We start from the raw sequence: 27,478 nt of genomic DNA, 5'->3' as shown, positions 1-27,478 counted from the left end.
AAGGTAAAAACATGTCGCCACAGGCATTGCAGATGATGTTAATTTAAAAGAGATAAAATGCAACATTTCTGGTCACTGTAGTATTATTGCATTCAGGCAAGGCAAAAATGGGACATGCAGAACGGATGGAATTATCCCCAGGATCCACAAAACAGAATACACCTGAGAAAATACTGCCCCACTGGGTTTTTTTTATTCCCTCTTAAATGGCTTCTCATAGAAAAGGATTGTATACAAGAATACTCCTGTACAGAAATCCCTTATATCTACCAAACAATCTTGCTGAATATTCCAAATGGTTCCAAGAAAATGTCTCTTAATAAGCACAGGAACGTAAATCACTTTCTGCATCTATCAAAATTCTCACTTAGGAAAAAGCAGCATAATATTTAAACTAATATTGGAAATGAGATGTTTACTGTTCTTGGAGGATTATTCCTTGATCACAGGTAAGAAATCTTTATATAAAAACATCAATAAAAATATTGCAATATTGATAACTTCCTACAACGCTGCAACTCGTAATTTCACTCCATATAGGGTGCTGCAGTAACTATGTAACATCTGTTACTAGACTTACCTGTGATGTAACATTAAAAACCTGTCTACATGGTTGGTTTTGGTTTAGTTTTGAGGCAGACCTTGGCTCACTCTTCCTGAAGTCCAAAGTGGTGGGAGGCCAAAGAGCCAAAGAGCTTTGATCTGAAAGCGCTGTGTCCTGTGCAGGGTTTGAGTGCACTGCCTTTAGATCAGAGCTAGCCAGTGTCCACATACCTTGGAGCTTTGCTAAAGCCAGAACAGGTCTACCCATAAGAAAAGAAACTAGTAGGATACGCAACATCCTTCAAAAACACACAGGTGTCAGAAAGGGTCATCCACTCTGATTTTCACCCCTAAATCAAGGTAAAGTGTGCTCCTTATACAAGTTACTACTTCAAGCGCTCTACTGGCTATATGCTGTTCTCTTGATCTGCTTCTAAGCAGTTGTCCAAGTGACAGTGTTAACCCAGCCCAATACTGAGTGTTAGCTCTTCAAAGCAAAACAAAAGCTCTGCCTGCCTGCTTTGTGCAGGCAGAGCAAAATCTGTTACCTACCATTTACAATGTAGTTTTCAAATAACCTCTTACTCCTATCAAATAAAATAATCACAACCTGTACTATGTTCTCTAGCTACTGACAAGGTAGATTTAAGTGCCATCTGCACAGCTGGAAGTATTAACTAAAGCTCATAAAAAATAACAAACGGGAGAAAAAATAAACTATCACAAGGGAGTACACATCAAATACTTCATTGTTAAGCATCTGTATGCTGCAATTACCAAGACGGAGCAGCGATGCAAGCCTTTGCCATCAACAGTATGTAATTTCAGAAAAATGCAGAGAAAACAGCCCACGCATTTTGAAAGATGAACATACAAGGAAACACCTGAAAGAACAGATCAAAACCCGTCCTTGTAGGGTAGTTTCATAAGTCTCTGAAGTCAAGATTTGGAGATACGGTTATTTTGTGACCTAAGCTTCACAGTCAGGCAGATCTTCTCTCCCCACCTCAAAAGATTCTTTGCTGATTGACAATAGTTCACGCAGCTCTTTGTTTTCAAGCTGCAAAATCAATATTTTTGCTGAAACAGAAATGAGCTAATTCACAATTAAAGGACTATAATAGAAATGAGCTAATTCACAATTAAAGGACCATAATCATTAAATAGTCTTGCTCCTTCACAGCTCAATAAAACACTGGTTTTGTAACATAAGCATTAATACAGTGCTAGCAAGAGGAGAACCACATCATTTAAAGCTTATCTTTTGCTTCTGGCTTCATATATAGAATACAAACATCAAGAACCTGAAAATAAAACAGATCATGTTCTGCATTTCCTGAGCCCACCCCCAAATTTTTGACTGTTATAAATCCTGGACACAAACATAGAAAGTCCAAAGTAAGTCTAGAGACGCCCAAAGCTTGATCTAACCTTAGCAATCGTATCTGTTCTTACCTCCAACTGAGCTAGTTTCTCCTGAACTTTAAAGAACTGATCATCATCGACTTGCATAGCTTTTCTCATCACCTCTCCCATCTCACATATTCTGTCTATTTGACTTTCAATTTCCTGAAAGACATAAAAATGATATATTCAATATGTTCAGGCAAAAGCAGCAGTAATGATTTCTCTCTTCTAAAAAAATTACTTTCATTTTCTTGATTTTGGATTATTTCCCTGTTTTGAATTTTAATCCTTTCCTCCCAAGCGCTTGCAATCCTCTCTAATTTGTATAATATTTAAAGATGAAAACACGTACCTTATCATCCATTATCAGGAGTCATCAATGAAAACAGTGAATAGAATAAGGTACCCTTACTTACTTACTAAAATGGAAGTAATTTCAAGTGTGACAAGGACTGAGACAACAGACTCAGGTTCATGTGAATATGGTTAGTATGCAGCAAATTTTATATTGCTTCATTAGGAAAGCCTGACTCTGAATTGGTAAGAATGCCAAATACAAGAGCAAATGAGGTTTCAAGACTAATTAACAGTGTGAAGTAAAGAGCTTCATCTCTGAAGGAAGCCAAGCCAGGAAAACTAAAATAAGTTAAGACCAGAACCTCCTGAGGCAGTTTTTACAGAATCTGTCTAGATACAGCTCTAATCCTTTGGTGGAAGATGCATTTTGTTGAAGCTCAGAAATGCACATATAATGAACACTGAAAAATTCCAACATGTAATGTAGCAACAACTCCTGTTTGAAGAGCATTCCATTTCAAAATACAGTATTCAGAGAGCAACTCGAATGTGCAAACACAAAAATGTCAGTAATTGGCAACAAGTAGCAAGATAAGAATTTGGAAGCTTTTGAAGCATTTTAACATAACATAAACATATGAGGTTATCACAAAGCACTTTGGGGAATATGAGATAATGTTATAGGGTGAAGTTTCTTTTCTCTAAGTGTCAGTAGGTATTCCACTGCCTCTGGAAGATAAATGTATCACCAGAGCAGGGAATTCAGTTTTGAATACCATTATTCAGAAAATATGTAAACAAATTAGAGCATCTAGGAGAGAGTGGGAAGAACAAGAAAGATTTAATCTGAGAAGAAAGAATGATTTTTTTTTTCTGAACAGAAAGATGGTTATAATAAGAATATAGCTCTTTAAAAGATATTTAAAGGCCGTTACTGTTCTCCAAGTGGTGGGTAGGAGAAAAAACTCATGGACTTAATCTGAAGTACAGAAGATTTTGCCTAGATATCGAGACAGTCTAGGTACATTCCATCAAAGGTTTCTCCAGAGCCTTTTCAGCTCTGCATTTCCATGCCATTAAAATGGAGCAAAAGCAGTGCCAGAGGAAAATATTAGAAGTTTTGTTCAAACGTCAAGTCTTGATAAACGGAGCGATTAATGTACCTAAGCAAGCACTGGAAGCAAGATACTGCTACACTACCTAACTTCAGAGGACTGAAGCAACACAAAACAGAGGACTAATGAGTTGCCACATATCAGCGCAAAGATACATGTGCAAAGAATTAGGCTGGCTCCAATTCCAATTAAAAAAACACAAGACAGGAGTTGCCATTAGGTTGAACCAGCTTGCTGTTCTCTAATCACACAAAAATGCATCTTAACAAAAGTCTAACTTAATTCATAAGACTTAAATAGAGATTTAATGTTGTTGTTATTATATTGTTATTAGACACCTAAACATAAAACAGGTGGCAGTTATCAGTAGCCACACCTTAGAGTTCCAAAGTCACTGCAACAAACACGGACAAAGGGACCCTTTTAGGCCACTGCACAGAGTATCCAGATTTAAAAACATCTGGGAGTGATGATTTCTTAAGAATTAAGCATACTGCAGCTCACAGAGATTTAGGAGGTTCTTCTCCCTTCATTACAATTACTGAACAGGAACAGTAACAACTCTGATGTCTTTACTGTAGAGAACCATGTACATTAAGCTTAACCCAGGGAATTCACCACCTAGTGAATAAAGAACAAGCTTTCACCTGGGCTGTGAAAGGGTTATGCTTTTCAGCGTCCTCTATGATAACTGTTACAACCTGTGTGCTGTAAAAGGAATAGAGAAAAAAAATACCAGCAAAGAGAGACAAGAGTTTCAGAAAATGTATTTTGGAGCAGACGTTCCATGAATGGAAGCCAAGGTTGTATGAAAGCAAGCGAGAGACAGGGAACAGGGGTCTTAAGCCCCCCTTCTGTCTCCATCCCACCTTACCAAAGAATTAGCCTGATGAACTTTCAACACTGGTTCAGCATCTTCGCCTTTTCTCCCTTGCAAAAGCTGTAACATCTGCTTTCTGTATTTGCTCATGATAAGCTCTAACGCGTCTTGGTGCTCCTCCAGCGAGATCCATAGCTCTGCAAAATACAGTACGTCATTGCCACAAACTACCTGCAATTTTTCACGGCAATGACAGCAGGTGCCCAGAGGTACTCGGTACCAGCTGCTCGCTTGATTCGTGCTACCCCACCACTCACTCCCCTTGACAGCGCAGCCCTGGGACTACGGCCCGGGGCGGCTGGCTGTCCGGACCTCTCAGCTAGCCCAGAAACCATCCTGACGTCGGCAGCCGCTTCCACACCGAGGCACCCTGCGACTCCGACAGAAGCAAAACAGATGCGTTCCCCGGCTCGGACCCCCCCCCCGAGCCCCCTCCCACCACGAAGCGCGCAGCCTCCCCCAGCACGCCCCCCCGGGGGCCCCTCTGCACATCACCCCCCCAGCACTCCCCCCGCCCCCCCTCGATTTCCCCCAGTGCACCGCCCAGCACGGCCCCGGGGCCTCCCAACACCCTCCGCCAACACCCCCTCCGGCTCCCCCACCCCTCCGCCAACACCGACACCCCAAGTCCCCGCCCCACCAGCGCCCTGGGGTCCCGCCGGCACGCCGCCCGCCCCCCCCCCCAGCTCGGCCGCCGCGGCGGACAGGCTCACCCCTGTTCTCCTGCTGCAGGTCGCGGATCTGCGTGTTCTCCTGGGACAGGAGCACGTGCGGCCGCAGCCGGGACGGGTCGGCCCGCTCCGCCGCGGCGCCCTGGCCCTGCTGAGACACGGCTGTCGGTCCGGCCGCCTCGCCGCCCGCCCGCCGGCCCGCCCGCCGCCCGCCCTCACCTTCTCGGCCCACGCCGCGCCCGCCTCTCTCATGGCGGCCACGCGCTGGTGTAGGACGGCGGACTGGTCGATGAGCGACTCGGCGGCGGTGTCGTGCTCCTTCAGCCGCTCCAGCAGCGTCTTCGCGTCCGTCAGGATCTTCTCGATGGTGCAGGTCATGGCGGGCGCCGAGGCGAGCAGCGCTCCTCACCTCCGCGGCGGCGGAGGCCCCATGCCCGGCCGCACAGCTCCGCACCGGCGGCGCCCGCCCCTGGCCGCCGCCTTCGCCGCCGCCGGGCGCGGGCAGACGCGAGCCCGCGGGACGCCGCGCGCCCGCGCGCGCTTACGCACGCCCCTCGCCGCTTCCGGCCGCGGCCCCCGCGCCGCCCGTGCGCAGGCGCGGGCCGGCGCTCGAGCGCCGCTCCAGCGGCGCGCGAGGGGCCGCCTGGCGGAGCGCGGGCGCCAGCGCCGCCCCGGCCCCGCGGCCCGCGGGAGGGGAGGGGCGGGGCGGGGCAGGCGCCCGGGCGGGGTAGGCGGCCCGCCGCTTCCCGGAGCCGGCAGGGCCCTGGCTAACCGCGCCGTGTCGAGGGGGGCACTGGGAGCCCTCGTGCTTTTTCGTGGCGTTGGGTGGCTTTGCAGGGAGGGGAGACCATCCCCTCCCCTCCCGGGAAACTGCGGTAGTCCGCATCAGGCTGACGTCCTCGGCCCTTGGGCGTGCAGTCACTGGCGGCAGCCTGGCGCTGCGCGTTCTGTTTGAGCCAGAACTCGTACGCGCGCAAAGGTTCGTGCTCCGTGACCAGGCTCTCTCGGGGGAAGCCCAGGTGGAAAGCCTCCGGTTCAAACGAACGCTGCTCTGTGCGGCGCAGTCTGTTTGCAGAAGGGCATAGATCCTTGACCCGAGGGGCTTCTGGTTATCTTTTAAAATACTCCCTTAAACAGCGTGCGATAAATTCTGGGCTGAGATCTGTTGAGCTGTCATCTTATCTAATATTCTTGTTTGTCCCCTTCAACAGTAAACATCCTCTACTCAAGTTAAAATAACAAGCTTTGTAATGCTGACTTGCTGCTTTGATATTTATTTGCTAACTAAAGCTACTGTTAGTGATCTGTGATGTCCTTGATGCTTTGCTTAACTTCATGCCACAAAGCTTTTTTATTTACTATTACCAACTTTATTAATAATGTTTTCAACAATAATGTTTTAACAGGACTCACTTTGACTTGGGTCATCTTTCAAGTTTAAATCCCCATTCAGACAGACACATAGGAAAAATCTGGGATGCTTTATAAGTTTCTTCGTGATCCCAGAGATAATCAACCCTAGTGCAGAAGTGCTGCATAAGATAATTCTATATAAGCAACAATTTCAAAACATTCATACAATCCAGAAGAGAATAGAGTAAGCAGCTGCATTTGGAGTATTTCATCAGAATTGGATTAGTGAGTAAAGTATGAGATACATTTTGCAAATTTGGGAAATGTAATGCTGCTTTATAGTAACGTCTGTGGAACTAAAGGTCTAGAACATGATTTAGAGCACATTTTACCTTCTGGTCCTTCCTTATTTTTCTTCTTATTGGAGAATACTAAAAAGTTAAGACAACTCATTATCAGAATTCCTTTTTCATAATGGGTGATTCATGAACATTTGGAAAACTGACAAATATTACTGTCTTTACCATCCTGGTTATGGAACAAGTTGGCAAAAGATTGCCCTGTCCTAAGACAGACATGACATCCCTAAGTTGTAGCCAATGCCTTTTCCCCCTGTTCTGCTGTCTGTCCCCACTATTATATCCTCAAATGACCCTACCTGTGCGGTTCAGCACCTACTGTTGCTTCTCTCTGCTCATACTCCAGACTGTGTGGCTGCCTTTAAAGCCTCTGCCAGTACATCAATTTTTGCAGAGCCTTTGAGCAGCCACACAGGAGTAGGCCTGATACAGCTACATGGAATGGTATATGTGTACCAGTTCAGTATCTTCCTGTTTTTCACCTTATTCAACCTAAGGAAGTTCTGCGAAATCAAACATGCAATCTCTGAGGTTCCACTTAATTCAGCTTTACAGCACAGAGGCACTCAATGAGTCATTTAGAAATGCAGCACTGGAAATTGCAATTCAGATCTACTAGGAAGTCAGCTAAAGGAACTACCTGTTTGTGCAGTGTGAAGGATCATTACACCTCAGCAGAAGCTGCACTGGTACGTCTGAATCTCTGGCCTGTTCTGTTCCTTGCGTTTATACTTATGATTTAATACTCACTTTTCTCTGGCTTCAGAGATGACATCCTGGCCTTTTCATGCCAAGTAGAGACAAGCAAGGGAGATGAGGGCCAGCAGTGCTGTATCAGAATTTCATTTCAGGATCAGCGCAGTCCCTCTGTGGGATTCTGGCTGCTTGAAATAAAATTGCAGAATGAGAAGAAGATAGGAGTCTATGATACTACTGGCACACAGCGCTTAGTCTTGTGTTCTCACTCAAGGATGTGGCTCACCCCCTCTCCAGCAGATCTTTTGACACAGAATCATTTGTTCAACTTCCAAAGGACAGTAGAATAAGCTAGTGTGGCGCCAGGACGCAGATCGGATCCCAGTAGGACAAAGCTCCTTGATTTAAATGCTGGGAATGCTTGTCACCAAAACTTCTAGTATGTAGCAAGAGAGCTTAAACAAATCAGCGGATGAGCATTTTCTGAGTAGTGGTGTCTTGTAATTCCTTTGGCTTATCACATCAATTCTGCATAAACTAAAGAGAATGTATAAATTTGGCCTCTCAAACTTTTTAGTGTTTAACTTCAATTCGATTAAACACTTATGTATGTGTACAAAGTGAAAAATGAGGTTACAAGAGGTTAATGCTTTAATGCTTTTAATAACTCTTAACCACATGGCTGTGTTTTGTCAAACAGAACATGGATTTGTTCTAGCAGGAAAAGTATACGCTAGATAGAAGCATATTGAGGCTTTCCAAAACAGCAAAGCTGCTACAGAACCAAAACCATTTCTAGGCCATCTTTGAAAAATCATAAATAGTATTTCTGTGATGGAATAAATACATAGCATCTCAGAATATAGCTGAGGAGGTTCTTGCTCATAGTGGGAAAATAAAAAAGAAAAGAAATCTAGACAGACCAAAAGCACAGAAAAAGTTGAAGAGATTGGTAACAGATACAGCACAGAATCCTGAGCACAACATAGTATCTGTTTCAGGCATCAGTACTAAGGATGTTAAAACAATGTGCACCAGGTAATGCCTGTAACTCAGCCAGAAACTAGCAGTGGAGTAAATGATGGATAATAATGCACAGAGGAATTGACCGGTAGAAAATGGTAACATCTGTGACAGATCGAGTGGCATCTAAATGCTGGAAGTGGATAAAAGAATAAAGGACAAATTTCTAGAATAATTCTTGGGTTTTGGGCAAAATCATGTTAATTGTAAGCGTGGTCAGCACAGCCTGAAAAATTTTGGCTAAGTCTCTCAAAGCACAAGCCTCACATAGTAATGCAGCAGACACTAGCTTTTCAAAAGTTAAATGTGACATTTCTTATTTCCACTATGAGTCCTTCCTGGAAAAACTTGGTGTCTAACAGCCACATACTTCAGCAGCTACAGCTTGTTTAAAAAGCAAAACAGACCTCTATCACACCACACACCCCAACGCTTTTTGACTGCTCACTTTTAAAATTAAGTTTTGGTATTAACACAATCATCAGCTACTGTCACAGTTTCACTGGTATTGCCCTCAACAAAATCTGTAGCGCAGATACTCGCAAACCAGGAGGCCAAGTGAATCCTCTTCTTGCACTTTGTAGCCTATTACTTCAAGGTGGATTACTGTTGCATGAAACAGAGTCATTCTGTGACAAAAGTTATCAGCGAGAAACGCAGTCGTATTGTTCATCTTAATTATCCTGCTTTGATAAATCTTGGAGAGTCACCCATTGCACCACAGCACTCACATTTATGAGTCTAATACTCTTTTTACTATTAAAACAAATGTCCTTAAGATGGAATCCAGGCTGGAAAAAAGAGAAAACATTATCATTGATAAATGGATATAACGAGCTATTTCAGTCTCTCACCAGCAAGACTCCACCGCTGATAAAATGCTGACCAAGGGATTCCACAACAATTATTTTGTAATGCTTAATACAGAGTGTCAAGATATTCTGCTTTATGGAAATCAGGTCCAGGACTTGGCTTCTCTTTGCTGTACCTACAAAGAAGTACAGTCATTTAAGAATCTCAATGCTTAAGGTTACATTTACCAGTATTCTCTATGAACTATCAATTCTGAGATCATTGCAGGAGATTGTAATCAAGCTTTAGTTGGTATCTTTACTTTCTTCCACATTGTGCCTTGCTGAATACTGATGCACTGGAGCATTTTATTGACAAGTCCTGGTCTTCCCGCCAAGGGGAAACACATAGATCTGGCACAGGGTATTGAGCCTGTGGAGATGTAAGGACACCCATACATTTTGTTGGTGTTGAATGGATGGGCTTATTAGTACTGTTCTGCCTTAAGGTAGTGGGACTGCCCTGCATACCAAGCTTAAGAGAATGCACAGAAGAAACAAGAACATTTTGTAGGATGTTTTGAGATTTTCAAGTAAGTTTAAAGCAGTTTGGCTCTTGCATTAAAATTTAACATAAGTCAAGTGTTTAGCTCTTCAAGATTTGTGAAAAGCCTGTAAGCAAATGCATAGTGACCCTAACAACTTCATGATTAAGAAAAAAAATCAGTCTTAAAAAGATCAAAATTGGTTTTCCTCTCTGATCTGATATGGTCTCCCATTATTTCATCCCATGAAAACATTTAAGAACTTAATGAGAACTTTCATCTTCTCCTGAATTATTTCTCTTCTAATTTGACTATGATGATTTGTCTGATATATTTGATGCAAAACAGAAGAGTATTTATATTACCTAACACTAAACCACCTGAATGAACTCATGCTCTACAATGCTAAATGGGAGCTGTTCACTGTATAGATCCCCCTGTCACCCCTTTGGGGGGAATAGTTGAATAATTTCCTATTTGAACACTATATAAATTCAGGTTGAAAGGTGCTGCCTGATGAAATTTCCCTGGCTAGTCTCACTCTCATTCCTCTGCTGAAACATACAGTTTTTCTCTGTAAAGATTATTTCTCTGTTTTTTGCAAATAACTGTACTGCTTTAAAAAGCTACATGTAGGGAAGATAAAAGTTTTGCAAACCAGTGCTCAAAGGAAACGACACACAAACCTTGTTGCTTGAAGCTACAAAAATGAGTACATGTTTAAAACCTACAGAAGGGGGGAAGTACTGGGTGAACTTGTAGTACAAACAGCATCTTTTTTTAATGTTTTGTTTCATCAGTAGAAGTATTACATTGGATCTTAAGCACTTCAGGCTGGCTGGGGCCCCATGCAACAGAAGCCATGCATGTATGCAGAAAAAGATAGTCCCTGACCTACTACACTCACATTCTTAACGTTTCAAGTGAACCAACCACGGTTCTCTCTCTGCTGCAGGCAAAATAGGCAAATAATGACAACAAAACAAGCACGTTTCTCAAGATTCTAGGTTAATTACATTTTAGGCAAATAACAACATAAACCAAACAAAGTCATCTCTGACAGACAATCCCATGCCTCTTCTGTTCTTTGCAACCCTCCTCGTCACTGATGCCTATATACAGTTTAGTACCATTCCCACACAAGCTTCATTTGCCTGTCCTCAAGTTTTGCATCCAAATTGTTGGTGAATGTGCTGAATACAACAAGGGACAATTTCCTACTACTGTAGCTTCTGGACCTGATACTATCTTGGAACATGTGATCCAACAATCAAAACCACCACATACAACAGATACGCATCCTATTCAAATTAAATCTTTCTCTCTGTTGAGAGTCAGGAGTGCAAGATAGGCCAACATGCAACAGTGCTAGTCACAAGGCTTTGCGCTGTTTCTCACCCAGGGCTTAGGTTCATCCATGCCATGCAGAAAATCCTAACAGTGCCAGAAGATTAAGAAATAATCCAGAAGAGAGGGTGAACAGAAAGCTTGCAGTTTTTTCGTGAGTTCCTTAACAAACTGTAAATGCAAGTAGCTCTCAGAACACAAATTTTTCGGCATGTATTTGTCTGCCAGTGTATTTTATGCCTCTAAAACATTTTATTTCTCTAAAACAAAAATAGGTGAAGATTAAGTTACATCATTTTAATACATAAGCTGTATTGTTAATACTCGACTTTCTTTAATATTCTTCAGAACAGTTTACTAACAGGAGAGACTTAATTCTATAATGAAATAATCTGTATTTCAATATAACCTTTAACTCACATATAACAACAATTACTGTAATTAGCAATTAGTTTTCCAAAGGCTCCCAGTTGTTTAGTATTTGACTCTTGCTTTCATCATTTAATGATTTACAGTAATGAGCTGGAACATCAGTATTTTGTACTGAAATGGCCAAAATAGCTGGCCAGGCATCATTGCCCTCATGTGACAGATCTCAGATGTTTTTGTGAAAAGTTAGCCAAAAGCAATAGACCATGCCATCACTTCTGTTTCATTTTTACTGAAAAACAACAAAGTGACCGTAATAACTTGTAGTCAGAGTCTCAGTAGCTTTTGAAGGACTGTTACTTTGCTGAGATTCTGCCCTTTAAGTTTTGTTTGACAAATGCTTTATAAATGAGCAGAAGAGGTGGTTTATGTTTCATTAATGAGGCTGATAGTGGTTAATTACTGAAGTTACGTAAACAATCCAATACCAGATCAAGCCAAATGGGTCAGTTATGTAGAGAAGATCCAGCTGGAGTAGATATGATTTCCTTTAACTATTCGGATACCAAACAAATTACAGAGATCTACAATCTCTAGTTCAGATGAACAAAGGATTCTGCGTAGCTTGAAAATTAATCCTCTCAACAGATAGCGATCTAGGGAAGCTCTTTCTTGATCTGCAGTTTCAGCACTCATCAAATTCTTAGACCTAACTGCATAAAGGCAGACATTCTATGTAGATAAGATTGCACAGAAGCTCACAGTTTACACTAATGATGGAAATGAGGCTGCAAAAGCTGTGCAATGCAAGGTGTTCAGGTCAGACTGATGCCATCAGATCTAATTATTTTCTATGGAAAACATGTGTGTCTCTTATTCTCCACTTCAGTGGCACTGCTAGATTTTGGCTCGTGACGTGAACTTGTTCAGCTAGTATTTTCAGGCAGTATCTATGAGTAACATTTTGTTTAACCACCTCTAGTAAAGCATGCTTGAAGTTATTTCCTCTGCCCATTAAAACAGTCCTTTGCACATGAAAATGGCACTAGGCATGTTACTGATCAGAGTCTATCAGTGTTCTACAAAACTGACATATGTAAGGAAAAACAGAAAATAGAGTTGGAAGAGATCTCAAGAGTCCTTTCTTCTCCTTTACAGATCAAAATAACTCAGAACAATAAATATCTGGTTGCCCAAACTGATCTTCAAAACATCCAGTGATGAAGATTGTACAGGCAACTTATTCCAGTGCCATTTTTACCACTGTAATTGCTTTCACTAGTATCTAATTTAAATCTTCGTTACTCCTAAATAAGCTTATTTCTTGATTCTTTACAAGCATGGAAAACAATTTATTTTCCTCTTCTTTGCAGCAGTTCTTTATGTGACTCAAGTGGACTCTCAGGTCTCTGATTTTTACTGTCACCCTAAGCTTTGAATAGAAGTGATCTGTTAAAAGAAAGTAAATATATGTATCTAACATGGACCAGTCACCTGGTCTGAATCATTGCATGACTATGCAAAAGACTTTTATTACCACAGCTATGAAGATAGCATGTGGATTGGAGTAAATGACCATGGGCTAATACTTAATGTGGCACTGCAATTAATTTCTACTATGACTAAGTTTTAGGTTCTTACATACTTATTTTAGAAATTGAATTTACTCTGAATCCACTAGGTTTACACTGAACAGAATGAGTATTAGATACCTTCTAAAAACCTGGGCTTCAGACTTAAGTTTCCTGAAGTCAATAGGCTTTAAATACTCATGTCCCATAGGTACATTTGAACAGCTTACAAGTAAGGTCTCTTCTATCAGAAAAAGTACTAAAAAAAGTCAGTAGTATTTAAAAGCTAAAGGCAGTATTTCACAAACCTCTGCTTGTTTTTCCAGCTTTCATGAGAAAGGCTGAACAGCTGGATGAAAAAGCCAATGGTATATGTGGAAGAGATACTGCTATGAAAAAAATCTTAGTTCTAACAACTGTAAATTCTTCATTTTTATCACTGAAGTTTTGACAACTTAGTAAACTTGCAAGATCATTATCTTTGTCTCTACTGCATCATCTATGCATTCCAGCCCTCTGTCACCACACACTATCAATGCAGAGCATTTGAAAGCTCAAAAAAAACCCCTAAGATGCTCAGATAACATCTGTGAGTCAATCTTTTTTGTTCTTCAAAGCCAGACTCAACCATTCCACCTCCAAAGACTTAACACATTCCTAAACGGTGCCAGGCTACCTGGAAGTAAGTAGCATGCTCTTCTCTGGAGCCTATGAAATACAAATATAACTCTCCTTTGCAGGGTAATGTCTGTTTGCTGTGTATTGTGCCACAGATCCATGAAAACCTATTGTCCCTAAGACTATTTTAAGTGACTTTGCAGTAAGATAACCAACAGGAAATGAGTTTTTCCCTTTGCCATCTAATTCCATGACATATACAACAGAACCAGTTTCTCCTGAAGTAAACTGAGAATTTCTCTTACGCAGAAGAAAAGTGACCTCCTCCTGGAGTTAGTATGTTTGCAACCTGCTGTGCATCATGTTAGGGAGCAACTGTAATGACAAGATACCTACCAAAATGCCCTATCCAAAAGATCACATCTTGTATCTAGGAAATGATGAAAACCTCCAATTGTAATGATTAATGTATTAGAAATTATTAATAATGGAAGTAACTTGGTTTTTTTAAGAATGAAATTTTGCAAAATTAGTGGCTGTTATGGGGGCATGCATGAGCCCTGTGTGTGCTGCATCAACATAGGTATGTCAGAATTAGAATAGGAAGAACAAGGTAAAAGTGTTTTGTGTTTGGAGATACTGGCCTAATCAGGTGTTTCCAAATTCAATTATTATGTCGTGTAGGTATCTCCAAATAATACTATTGCAGCATTTTCTCTGCCCAGGAAATGAACATTATCCATTAACACTCAGACACATCAATGTTAAGCAATGAAAATGTGAGAATTTTAAATTCTACCAAGAAAGCAGAATATTCAGTAATCAGACAGGGAGAACTCTGGGAAACAGTGACGTGAGGGTCCCCATGGCCTCTGTCCCTGATGACCCAGTTATTATTTGATTTATGTGGACTTGCAGCTGCCCTTGCTTCGACCCCAGAAAAGGCTGTGTGGGAAGTTTGTGTCTCAGAGCCGTAGCATTGCTCTGCAGAGTGTCTGGAGCCTAGTGTATGCACAGAAACTGATAAATAGGGAAAAGGCCCAGTTTGCTCCAGCTGGACTCAGAGCTAGGATCAGCGCTACAGCCCAGCGGACTCAACTCTGGAAGCAAGAAACTCTCTGGAACTACTGTAAGTATTTCATTTACTTCTCTGAATGCTCTGGGATTATAAATTGTTGCTCTAGCCATAAATCAATTTGCCATATGAAAATATTTCAGGCATTGGGCTTTTTTCTTCCCCGCTTTTTTTTTTCTTTCTTTTTAAATGGCTGACTAAATGAAAATAGAAAACATGCACTTTTACTTAAATTTGGTATCCTACTGCCAGGAATTTGTTCCAACAGTACTTCATTTGATATACAGAGTGAAGTAAAATGACTTTTAAATTCAATTATTTCCCTCCCTTCCCCAAAGTACCTGTAAAACTGTAAGTTTCAAACCACCTCTAACCTCTCATTTTACAATGTATAAAAATTATACCTTTGAAGTAATTATTCCTGGGGTAACAATTCCAAAAGAAGATTTCAAGATAATTGCAACACAGTCCATTAGTGAAATAAGCCAATTCCTGTTATGGTTATTATATGAAAAGGAAGGCACACATTTAATGAGAAGTGGGGTTTCTTTGAACAGCAGCTTTGGGGAGCTTCCTGGCACATTAAAACTGGGAGAAACAGAGAAAACCTTAATAATGCATATAAGCTGCATACAGGATTAATCAAGTGATCCTACAACTTCCCCTGCAAAATCATTCCAGAATTGCATGAGTGAAACTGACTATATCACCTGCCATCACACACAGTTGCCACTGATTGTGCTCAGTTAAATTTTTTTTGGTTTTTGGTTTAAATTTCACAAATTAAAAAATTAAGCTATGCTTTCCAGAAGCAAAAACAGTACAGCAATTAACACTGAGATTGAAATGTGGTATCTAGTTCCACTACATGATCATTAACATGCCACAAGGTGTGTTAAATAAATGCTAAAGACCTTCACCTTGAGTTCCTAAAATTCCCCATAAACAAGAAATTTCCCTATGACTCAACCGTCAAAATATTTATGATAGCAGTTAAAGTACTGCCAATACATACCTCCTAAAGAGTTCCCTGGAGCCTCTTCTACAAGAAGTATGTTTTGCATCTTAATAAAATTGATAATATAAGTTGAGGATATGTTACTTTATGATATGGTATTTTATAGCAATAGAAATGATAAAACCAACATATTTTACCATAAATAACAATAAATAGATGTACAGTATGTATTCTAGTCTGAATGTGTACATTCTATTAAGCGACTGGTTTGTGATTCTACTTTACTTTTCTCAATGGCTTCTTTTTTTCTTTAATGGCTTCCATCTTTGATAAACTGAAGTCTTTCAGTTAGGACTAAAAACTGAATGTTGCTGAATTTCTTTATTAGATGGATAACCAAGCCCTTGAATCAACATACATTCCGGTTTCTATTAACATTATTAGTTCAGAAGACCGATTACTGTCAAAACCAAGCCTGTAAAAGCGCAAAATTTTCAAGCGTGCTTAAGCAACCTAGAGTCTAGGTCACATCATCTTCTGGGGGGAAAAAAAAATTATTAAAATCTCCTGCTTGTAGAGGCTTTTAAAATTAAAACCAAACAAACACCACCACCCCCAATGATGAGGATTTCACACATGAAAATACCCAGCAGAAATAGCACCTCAGAAGTAACTGAGAAGAAGGAAAAGCAGGGAACAGCATGTGCCTTTATGCAGATGACATTTTCTTTCAGGTCAGTATGCCTGACTAAGGACTGAAGACTTTCATCCTAATTGTGTTACTCCTTGTGATTCTATGAAACAAGTTATTAAAAAATTCACCTTCTTTTGTTTTCAGTTATTTCCACTTTTTAGGCTAAAGACCTTTATGCATCATCTCTGGGAATATAGGTGTTTTTTTTTTGCTTCCTTTTTAAAGCACACATACATAAAACATATGGCTATATTTTGAGTACACAGAAAAGAGAAAAATGGGCACAAAATATTTTGGTTTGGGAATGGCATGACTATAAGTGCCCCAAACACCCAAAGCTCTTACTCCAATCTTATTTAAACTTTGTCCAAGTTATGTTTTGAAAACTACAAATGGGCATGTATGCTACATTCCATCAAGAATTCCACAGCTTCACAGTGTGTAGCTAAGCTTTATGTGTGTGCAGAATTGACTTGCCTGCAAAGTAAAGGGTTAATGAATGTATGTGTGGGCTGAAGAAGTGTCCTTTAGGTCATGGTTCACTCCCATGAGGTGTGGGAGATGAGTTTGGGCTACTGAACTTTTGAGAGACCAGTATATAATGCATCACAAACTTTCAGCATCTCCAGAAGTTTGGAAGAGGCTTCCCTACTGCTGACTGACTCATATATATAGGGTGAGACAAAGGTTGTTACACATGACTACGACAGTCAATCTTATAAATAATCAAAACTTTCCTGCCCTAGAAAATTAAGTTCCTTCCTTACATTTCTTATTCTGTTCTTTACATTATTTGTTTCAAAAAGCCCAATGCTATTTTATGTCAGAAGAACAAGCTTGTTAATGCTAAATTCTCGAGTATCAGAAAATGAAACAGTTAACATTCATGCACAGGCATGACCATTAAGTCTCATTTCAAGACAGTATAGCATTCCTCAAATAACGACAGGATTTACTATTAATACTGTTATAACATTCTCTTAATTTAAGAGTTTCAATTTACAAAGTCTCATTCTAGGCTGGGAATTCTGTGGTTGCAACTGGTAAGTTTTATTAGCCATAAAAATCAGTAAGAAGGGCTAAATCCTCAAATCCATTCTCATACAATACCTAAGTTGAGGAAACTTTGCCTAATGAAAGTCTGCTTCCAAGATTTAGAATGTTTAATCAACTGACGACCTTGCATTTGGTAATATGTACTTCATACTCCCAATATAGTATTTTTATCAGACTGGGTCAGTGTAATTTTATTTTAGCTTCTATTCTTCTATTATTTTTCTTTGAAGAAACTATTGGAATCCAGAAACACATTTCTTCAGCAAATACACATTTTTGGGGGAAAAATGTGGACTTTGCCCAGGCCAAATTGATCTAACTGATAAAGACCTCATGATTCAGTGAGTCATTTCGCTCTCAAACAAATATTTACTAGCAGAGATAACAAAAAAAAAATCAGCATTCCAGCCTCACTGCATCTTTTCACCTTCTGCTGACAACATGAAGAGAAAGTGTTCAGTTCCAAAGATATGTCCAGTTTGGGGGGAAGGGACGTGTGTCTTTCACAACATGACTTCAGTTCAGGTTCCCTGAAATGATAGATCCATTTTCTCAGCTGTAGCTAGGTATAGGTATTGCACAAAACCCAATGTGTGAGTCTTTAAGGAAGATCTTTAAATCCAATTTGCTGTAAATTCTGCAAGAGGCATATACAGAGAATCCCACTGCACACGTAGGAGTTTGATTTGCTATACTTTCCAAATACTTGCCTTTTTCATCTTTTCTGTCCTTCCCGTCTGCTCAGGGAAAGCCTATGAATAGTTCGCTGGCAAACTGTCTTGTAAAGTCCTTACTCAATGGGCATCAGATACAACATACTTTTAACCAGTGACGCTCTCATACATTCCACACATGCAGAGGGACAATGGGGCAAGGAAAAGATTTCCTACTAATTTCTCTAACAACTACTCCATTACCACACGATTGCTAAGCAATACCAGAGATTGTCTATACACACACATAAACTCAAACCCAGCTCATGCTAGTGTCCATATAGACATTCTTTTGTTCCCTAAAACTCTTGCAAGTATTTTTAGAACACACTTTTTCACAACCTCTCTGTAAAGTCAAATTACTGAAAAATAAGGTAAGTTTTGAACTTAAAGCACAATAGCTATTCTGCACCAACTGTGTCACTGTGAGCTCTCAGTACACTTTGTTATGGTGAATATCAAAGCATCCAACCAGGAGCCCAGGCTCCTTCAGTAATCAAGGGACAGGGAAAATAGAGGGCAATACATCTAGAGGGCAATACATCGTATATGAGATACTGATTTTTTTGGTCTTCACAGGATGCTTTGTACTCTTAAAGGAATACAGGGTCTTAAATCTGGAACCTAATGTAAGTTAGGCAGCGCTTAAGTGAGGCAAAGCTGACTTTATTGCATAAAAGAGTATTTACATGGGGAAGAAGAGATATTCTATGCTGGCCTTTCCTGGCTATTTTCCTGTATTTACTTGCTTGAAATCTGCATAAAAATGGAAGGAAGCAAATTCATGAAGCCCATCTTTGTGCTGAAACATAACACCCACCACATCCACATTAGTGCAAATGCCCTCTTTCTGAAAGGAGTTTTTTTCTATCCAGTGAAGCTTTTAATCTCTTCCTTAACTAGACAATTTACCAATGATTAGTCTGATTTCCCCACATGGTTCTGTGTAAAATTTGGAGCAAAACAGTTCTAAATATAACTTGGACACTTAGGAATGGACTCTATCCTGAATCAGTACTATTAGGACAATCAAACGTTTTGCAACCTCATTGAAAGTCTTATGTAACTTTGCACAAACCTCTGATTTTCTTATGATCTGCAAACTGTTCCATGCTCTGGAGTTTTCTGGTTTTAGCTCTGTAGCTAAACCTACCCAGCAATTCTTTCTCACATGATGTTTCTCTTACTTTTCTACTTCTCTAGGTTGCCTTCTTAACAGTCTATCACAGAGCAAATTGAATGAAACAGTGCAGTTGGGAACAGAATATGGCAAATACATTTGTCACTGTACCTGATGGGTATTGTCTTCCTGAGCCCATACAGTATTATGGTGAGTAAAGCAAAATTTTTACATTATGAAAAAGCAGCATAGTAAAATGAGCATCTGTAAGAATTCCCATTATTTTCTTCATTTTAGTTTACCTTTACAAGCTCTTAGAAGCTACACATTTGAATATCAAGCCCATACTGAAAGTGCATTGAAACATACTAGCATGTTCTCATCCAGATTTTTGTACACAATGGGATTATGCTCACCGATCATTTCATATAAACATTACTGGTGCTGTCTCCCTTTGACTTGCATGAAGAAGATACAGGTTTTATTACAGTATTCCAGATACATTATAAATACAAAGTTGTTATTCTATATCTTATATAACTATAATTGCAACAACTAATTTGATTCTGGATGAGTAAAAGCAGGACCCAAAGCCCATTAAGAAAAAGACCTCCAAACTGCTTAAAAAAACCCTTTCCAATTTGTTTTTACAGAGATTTGAACAATCCCAAAGGAAGAATGAAACATGATGCATGTTTTGATGTTGCACAAGCTTTCTTCAGTACAGCTGTGTACATTTAAGGGGGGTTGGATAAAATTAAAATTCTACAGACAGGAAGGCAGGAAGAAGGTCTCTTCATAATTCTGTACCTACATTTTGATAAAATAAAACTTCATAACTATAAAGGATTATATGTGGAAAAATACTAAATAAAACAAGCCTCTGCTTTTTACTCTACTGAATTTCAACTTTAAGACTCCTGTCACAGTAATTTTTACCACCCTATAATTTCTGGACCATCTTTGTCAGACTCTTGTGCAACATTTTCAAAATTATGCCTGAAATATGTATCAATAACAAACACTTCACTTATTAACAAATTCACTTACTTATGGGAAAATATTCTTCTGTATTATTAGTGGACAACTAATAAAAACAACCTTTAAGTGTAAAATCTAAGGGTAGCTATATCGTCAGTTGGCAAGTGATGTTCAATTACGTACTAATAAGGATCCAGCAGCACCCACATGACATTGCCCAAACTGTCCACGCCATTTTTACTACATCTAAGATTTTACTTAAGAACACGACAGGTAGTACATTTAAAAAGAATGTGTCAGACTGCCCTTCTGAAAATGTGTTCCTCTAATATTTATGATTAAATATTTAATCTATAAAACATTTTAAAACTTTCAAGTAGCTGATGTCGAGATACTCCTCAGGTTTTTACTTCATTTTCAATTTCTTCTGTATCTAGATGTTTTACCGGAGCACATCAACTACCAGCTGCAAGACACCGATTTTCAGACTGCGCCTTACTGCCAATACTCAACCATTCAAATTCCTCCTCCAGTATTACAGTCACAGCCTTCCCAGTCCCAGTACAGCACATATGGCCTGGACTCTCAGTACAGCGACGGGCAGTGTATCATCAGCAGCTGTGAATTAAGCAAACCCCCTTTCACAGCTCCCCACATGGATGATGGTGGATACCAAGTATTAAAACGGCCAAGATTAAGTCACTCCTCTTTGAGGCTGAAGGGACAGGAGGAGCTGTGTGTTGTGTGCGGTGACAAGGCCTCAGGCTACCACTACAATGCACTTACCTGCGAAGGCTGTAAAGGTGAGAGAACGGGCTGATCTGTGTCTTACCCAGGACCGTGGCCCCACAGTGCTCAAAATAATGCTCCACAACTGTGATTTACGCAAACAGATTTCATTATTTTTTAAGTTGACGTTTCTACAGAGGATTTTGATTTATTCAAGGAATGCTTTATCTAACACGCTTGTTCCAGATTCACATTTTTATAACATATTTTGAAGAAATGCTTTCATAGCGTGTATTTAATACAAGCATTTCATGCTTCTCATTATTGCATTGATTATTCACTAGAATAGTGTCTGTTTAAATAGGTGCTGATTGTCTCATGACCATTTATTATAGATTTACTTCAGTGTTATTAATTTTACTTATTATTAAAATAAAACCAAGTAATAATTGCTTGCTACTTATATTTTAACTTGCTGTATGGGAGCTGTCTTGATCAGGTAAGGAAAACAGCAATAATATTAGTCAGAAAGAACAAGACATAACTATGTTGTTAAAAAGCAAACTTAAAATCAAGGTAATGTTTCCACTGTAAAACAAACAAACAAACAAACAAAAAAAAAAAACCAAAAGAAACTTTAATTCTTTAAATCATTATGAGAAAAAGCTCCTTAGATTTCTTCAGTCATAACCTGATCCTTGTCTGTAGGCTTCTTTCGACGTAGCATAACCAAAAATGCAGTGTATCGATGCAAGAATGGTGGTCATTGTGAAATGGACATGTACATGCGAAGGAAGTGTCAGGAATGTCGCTTGAAGAAGTGTAAAGCTGTGGGAATGCTAGCAGAATGTAAGTTCTCCTTCCATGCTGGCTACTTTACTAATCAACGCAGATAAAACCTTTTCCAAAGCCAATCCCTTCTCCTCATTAGAGCTAAATGGTATTGATCTAAACTTCATTTAGCTGTAGGAAAATTTAACTTTGGAGTCTGTAGCACCTCTAGTATCTTCATCTGCAGAAACCACCAATGCTTGGGAAGTATCTCCTGAAGTTAAGAGGACTGCTGTTCAAAGACATTATGAGGAAAAAAAAGAAAGTACGAACGAGAGACAGCTAAATATCCTGAACCTTGACAGGACAGCAATAAGCATATCAGATGTGCTTTTGTGTTTGGGGAAAAAAAAAAAAAAAAAGCACAAGAGTTTTTCATGAAAAATTCTCATGCTTGTATGTCACAGAGCCACAAGCAAGATAACATAAAAAGACTGCAAACACTTAGGCCATTGGTGAATACTGAACACTAACTTGCCTAATGAATAACACATTGCCATATTCTCTAGGAAGCATAGTTTCTTATAGGTGATGGCTCCTGTGATGCAAGACTCGTGTTATCTATAACAATAATAAAAGTGATTATTTTAAATTGTAATTATTTGAAAATATACATATTGATATATGCTTCCATGCCTCGCAGGTTTGCTGACTGAAGTACAGTGCAAGTCAAAGCGACTCAGGAAGAATTTCAAACAGACGAGCAGTTTTCTTTGCAATGTAAAACTGGAAGATGAGGGACTGAATAGTAAGCATGTATCATCTACAACAAGATCTGGAAAAGTGGGATATTTTTCTGTTTAAAATATCTCTTTTTGTCATTAATTTTTGCCCCAAGTCATTGTCACTTTATTGGTTTATTTTTTTAACAGATCCCAGAGAAGATGGAACTTACTCCAGGGGAACATCAGCTTCTTGACCACATTGTAGCAGCACACCAGAAATACACAATTCCCCTTGAGGAAGCAAAGAAGTTTGTACGTATACAGAACAATCAGCCTGCATTGCTAAGTTATTATTATCCTAAGCATTGTATCTTGGTTATATCAGATGTCTAAATGCTCTTTCATGCAGCTGCAAGAAACTGCAAGTCCTGAGGAAAGTTTTCTCCGTCTCTCTGAGACAGCAGTTGTCCATGTACAAGTGTTGGTGGATTTCACGAAAAGACTTCCAGGTAAGTTTCTTCCTTTGGGAAATATTGCAGAATAGTGTGATGCTTTTTTTTTTAAGAGGCAGAAAACATACTGATGGCATGAATCTGAGAAAAATACGGGCTTTAAGAAAACTCTCATTCAGCTGACTATTTTTAACTCCAACTCCAACATGAGGACAAGTTAGAAGCATTCACTTCAAAAGCTTGCTATGATTAGGTTTCTTTTCCGTTTCTGACATGGAGTAGAGACATTTTCTGAAAGTACATGGACTTCAAAATACCATCTAGAGTGAATTACTATTTCAACACATTCTCTGAAATCCAGTTCTGTTTGCAATTTATCATAATCATCAAAGAAAAAAACAGATGTTCCTTCAAATGAAAAGGCAGCACAGAAGGGACTTAGCCAGGTGCTCCTATTCGTATTTTCCTTTAATCAAGAACAAGGGAACATGCAATTAAGTTCACTGCATTTCAGTGTAAAGTTGACAAAGTAACATTTGATAGGAAGGATGATAATTTTTTCACTATTCTTTAAGTTGCAAGACATATTGACAAAAGTCAATCAACATGTCTAAAGCAGATATTTGATGTAATTTAGCACTACTGTGGAACAGATCTGAAAGAATGGATAAGCTGTTTATTTTCTTAATGTTACATATCCTTCTTTGATCAGAATTCAGAAAAGAATAAGAAAGTTCCTTTGCTTTTGAATTATAAGTGCAGATGATGAGTTTGTCAAAAGATGAACACAACTGCAAAAAAGATCAGGTATCAGTGAATAAGGAGAATATCCACAGTCACTAAGCAATGTAGCTAATTTATAAGGTGTTAGGTCATGTGATATAAATCAGATATTAGGAAGAAATTTTCAATAAACTCTTGCTTAGTCCCAAAATTCTTACTTGTATCTTCCTGTGAATCTGTCCTGGTTTCAGCTGGGATAGAGTTAACTGTCTTCCTAGTAGCTGGTACAGTGCTATGTTTTGAGTTCAGTATGCGAAGAATGTTGATAACACTGATGTTTTCAGTTTTTGTTGCTCAGTAGTGTTTAGACTATAGTCAAGGATTTTTCAGCTTCTCATGCCCAGCCAGGGCACAAGAAGTTGGCACAGGACACAACCAGGGCACCTGACCCAAACTGGCCAACAGTGTATTCCATACCATGTGACGTCCCATCTAATAGAGGAACTGGGAAGTGGGGGCGGGGAATCGCGGCTTGGGGACTGGCGGGGTGTTGGTTGGCGGGTGGTGAGCAATTGCCCTGCGCATCATTTGTACATTCCAATCCTTTTATTACTACTGTTGTCATTTTATTAGTGTTATCATTATCATTATTAGTTTCTTCTTTTCTGTTTTATTAAACCGTTCTTATCTCAACCCAGGAGTTTTACTTCTTTTTTCCCGATTTTCTCCCCCATCCCACTTGATGGGGGGGGAGTGAGTGAGGGGCTGCGTGGTACTTAGTTGCTGGCTGGGGTTAAACCATGACAGAATCATTCTAACACTGGACACTGACAACTGCACTTTGTTTGGTTTTTGTCTCAACTGCAAACTAGCAAGAAAGATCCCAATAGTCTTTGGTACATGCATCTTTTAACTATGGTTCCTCCTTTCCAGTAAAGGCATTTATTTAAAAAATCATTTTATCAATGCATGTTAGGGGCTTAAAGGCAGCCACAGCCTTCTGTGATTCTTAACATGTATCTTTCTCTGCAGGATTTGAAAGTTTAGCTAGTGAAGATCAGATCGCGCTGCTAAAAGGGTCAACAGTTGAGGCAATGTTTTTGCGTTCAGCCCAAATATATAACCAAAGGATTACTGAATGCCAGCCATCAACAAGTGAAAGTAAGTTTGACTAACAAGCTTTATATTAACACCAGTAGGAGGTTCTGCCATTTTGAAACAACTTCCATTCGTTTTAATTAGCTTAATCTCAAACAATTTCCTATTCAAGCATAGTGGTACTTAGAACAGTACTGGTAATGCCTGCATACCTTCTATAGGCCTTTTTTTCAAACAGCATACAAAAAAAAAAAAAAAGAAAAAAAAGAAAAAGAAATTAATTGGATCTCTGTTTTCCTCCCACTAGTTCCAAACAAAGAGCAATATTTTCGAGTGTTTTCACAAATTGTGGGGTGGATGTATAATATTAGCTATATTAATGACATATTATATATTGTGTCAAGTTTAACACAAGAGACTCTGACCAACAATAATGCAACCAATGAACTTGGTGCTGGATGACATAAGGAACAATTTTTTTCTACCTGCATGGATCTGGGAAAAATTCACACATTTTCAGGTATATATCTGCAAAGCAGATGCAGACAAATATTTGAAGTCACATTAAGCTTGGCTGGGAACTGTCATCTGTCTTGTTCCAGGTCATGTAAGACTTTCTGATCGTGGGACATGTTGTCACATTCAAAACCTTGATAAAAATGACATTTATTCCATGGAAATGTCTCACAATGAAGAGAGTCCAACTTCCACTACTACCACAGGTAACGGAGGTCTCCAAATCAAAATACTTGGGAGTCTTTTGCTTTGCTGGCACCCTGTTCTTAATCACACTGCACAACACCGTTGGTGTGGCCGCTGCTCATTCTCTTTTCCTTTTCCTCTGCCCCCCCTGGACCTGCTTTGTTACGTGCACAAACATTACATCCTCATGGAGGGAAGAGGTGGTGTTCATGTTTGCTTATATCCTAGGATAAAGCCTTGAGCTACATATATCAAAAGCTCCACTGTTCAACTGCAATACAACTGTTGTTGCTACTTCAGAAATTAACATTGTTTTCACGATGTTTGCTATTTCACGCAATAGAACAGCCAGGAGCCTTTTAAGATTTGGACAAAGATGATTTGTAATAGCAGTGCTTGTTTCTGCATTGAAATAACATTCTGATTATTTCATTTCATTTTTAAGGTATAACTGAGGAGTTCATTACCGCACTGTTTTACTTCTACAGAAGCATGGGGGAACTGAAAGTGACTGAGACGGAGTATGCCCTGCTTGTGGCAACAACAGTGTTTTTTTCAGGTAAAGTGGGAGGCGACTAGCTGTTAGGCGCGTTCCAACGACCTTCCACTTGCCCCGGGCGCTGCCCGCCTCCGCCCGTCGAGCCCTCGGGTGCGGCAGCGCCCCGCGCCCGCCGGCCCCGCCCAACCGCCCCGCGTGCTCCCCGCAGCGCCCCTGCCCGCTAACCGCGCTCTCCCACAGACCGCCCGCTCCTGAGGAACAAGCGGCACGTGGAAGAGCTGCAGGAGCCGCTCCTGGGCATCCTCTACAAGTACTCGAAGATCCATCACCCGGAGGACCCCCAGCATTTCGCTCGCCTTATCGGGCGCCTCACGGAACTGCGCACCCTCAACCACACCCACGCGGAGGTGCTGGTGACATGGAGAACAAAGGACCCCAGGCTGACCTCCCTCCTCTGCGAGATCTGGGATCTGCACTAGGCGACGGCCGACCCTCGCGGCGATGCGGAGCCGTAGCGCAGCCGCGCTCTCCTGAGGCATGCTGCTCCGCCCCTGCGCGCGCCGCGCCCGCCGCCTCCCCTCCCGCCTGCGCCGCGCGCTTTTGCTTCCCGCCTTTTTGTCTTCCCTCAGCAGCCGGCGAGCTCGGGGCATTAGCGTGCCCGTCGTGAGGTGTTGGCTCTGAGTCCTGCCCTTTTCTCCGAGGCCATGGAAAAAGAAAAACCGTTTAAACTGTTCGTGCCGCCGCGCCTGAGCGGTGGTCAGGTGTCTGCAGTCAAACCCCAGACGAGCACTCGGACAACGGGGCTGTGTCAGGTAAACGGTGTTGCCGCCTGCCTTGCCTTGTGTTGCTCTGGAGGCGACGGCTGACGAGCGGGCGGTGGAAGAGGGCAGGGGCCCTTCCACGGGGACACGGGGGGGAGCGGTCCTCCCGGGTGGTCCCCAGGCAAAGTCCTGAACCTCCGTCCTGGAAGGCGCAGGCATACGTGCGCGTGAAAGTGTGTGCGCTGACCGCAGTTTTTCTGCAAACTGTGAAGATCGGTGCTGGGGGGGGGACGACACGACATCTTGATTTTTAATTTCAAAGACTTGCTTTTTTCTATCAAACCCGAAGAGAATCATCTTCTCGAGCACCTGCTATGTATTTTAACTGTACACCACCGATGATAAATATGTGTTTGATGTGGGTAATTCGAGCAGTAAGTGGAAAGTACACCACTTAATACCTTTACTGGCTTTGATTTATTGGTCCCACCAGACCAAGTGTGCAGTGCAAACCTTCTGTCGCTACGCTCTTGAGTTATGTGAATTCAATAACATATTTTTTCATGTTGAGGCTCCTTGTGAAATATGTTTAGATTCAAATGTGATATTCTGACAGGAGATGAGTTATGCTATTTACGAGGCAAATTTCTGTGACTTATAACACCTTGTAAAATGAGATTTTCATGCTAAAACATAATCAGATGTGTTTTAGAAGTACTCTTGGGAATAAAGCAAAAAATAAATATCAAGTACTGGACTTGAAAAAAAAATCATTTTGCTTAATGAGTCCTTTACCATGCAACTGTGTATAAGCACGGAATAGCTAATAAGTTCCT

General features: G+C 40.5%; 3 protein-coding genes across 3 annotated transcripts in view; 2 read left to right on the top strand and 1 right to left on the bottom strand.

The window, feature by feature from the left end:
- Positions 1-171: 171 nt before the first annotated feature.
- SIKE1 (suppressor of IKBKE 1) lies at positions 172-5,497 on the bottom strand. The gene is given in 5 exon segments (XM_069772046.1): positions 172-1,603; positions 1,999-2,112; positions 4,237-4,379; positions 4,956-5,117; positions 5,120-5,497. Coding segments are annotated over 5 exon segments (681 nt in total). The 5' UTR covers positions 5,292-5,497; the 3' UTR covers positions 172-1,513.
- A 6,865-nt stretch (positions 5,498-12,362) lies between these two features.
- Positions 12,363-27,415, top strand: LOC104325508 (bile acid receptor). The gene is made up of 11 exons (XM_069771520.1): positions 12,363-14,714; positions 19,285-19,411; positions 20,620-20,985; positions 21,620-21,760; positions 22,386-22,525; positions 22,615-22,719; positions 22,817-22,916; positions 24,615-24,743; positions 25,283-25,402; positions 25,828-25,941; positions 26,122-27,415. Exons 2-11 carry the CDS (start codon positions 19,321-19,323, stop codon positions 26,358-26,360), a joined length of 1,545 nt encoding a protein of 514 aa, XP_069627621.1. The 5' UTR covers positions 12,363-14,714; positions 19,285-19,320; the 3' UTR covers positions 26,361-27,415.
- Positions 26,575-27,478, top strand: part of SYCP1 (synaptonemal complex protein 1) — a 26,571-nt gene continuing 25,667 nt past the window's right edge. Inside the window, exon 1 of the mRNA XM_069771525.1 lies at positions 26,575-26,693. Coding sequence (XP_069627626.1) covers positions 26,586-26,693 — 108 coding nt within the window. The 5' untranslated portion in view covers positions 26,575-26,585. The remainder of the gene's footprint in view (positions 26,694-27,478) is intronic.

Source organism: Haliaeetus albicilla, chromosome 26 (genome assembly GCF_947461875.1).
Source record: "Haliaeetus albicilla chromosome 26, bHalAlb1.1, whole genome shotgun sequence".
In the NCBI taxonomy this organism is placed as follows: Eukaryota; Metazoa; Chordata; class Aves; order Accipitriformes; family Accipitridae; genus Haliaeetus; species Haliaeetus albicilla.
This window is presented reverse-complemented; position numbering and strand designations above follow the sequence as displayed.

What these genes read in the sequence shown, in the direction of transcription:
- LOC104325508 (XM_069771520.1), top strand. Translation starts at nt 19,321, where the DNA reads ATGAAACAGTGCAGTTGGGAACAGAATATGGCAAATACATTTGTCACT. An exon ending in TTGAGGAAGCAAAGAAGTTT is followed by an intron (nt 22,720 to 22,816) that starts GTACGTATACAG and finishes TCTTTCATGCAG; the next exon opens with CTGCAAGAAACTGCAAGTCC. An exon ending in TTTCACGAAAAGACTTCCAG is followed by an intron (nt 22,917 to 24,614) that starts GTAAGTTTCTTC and finishes CTTTCTCTGCAG; the next exon opens with GATTTGAAAGTTTAGCTAGT.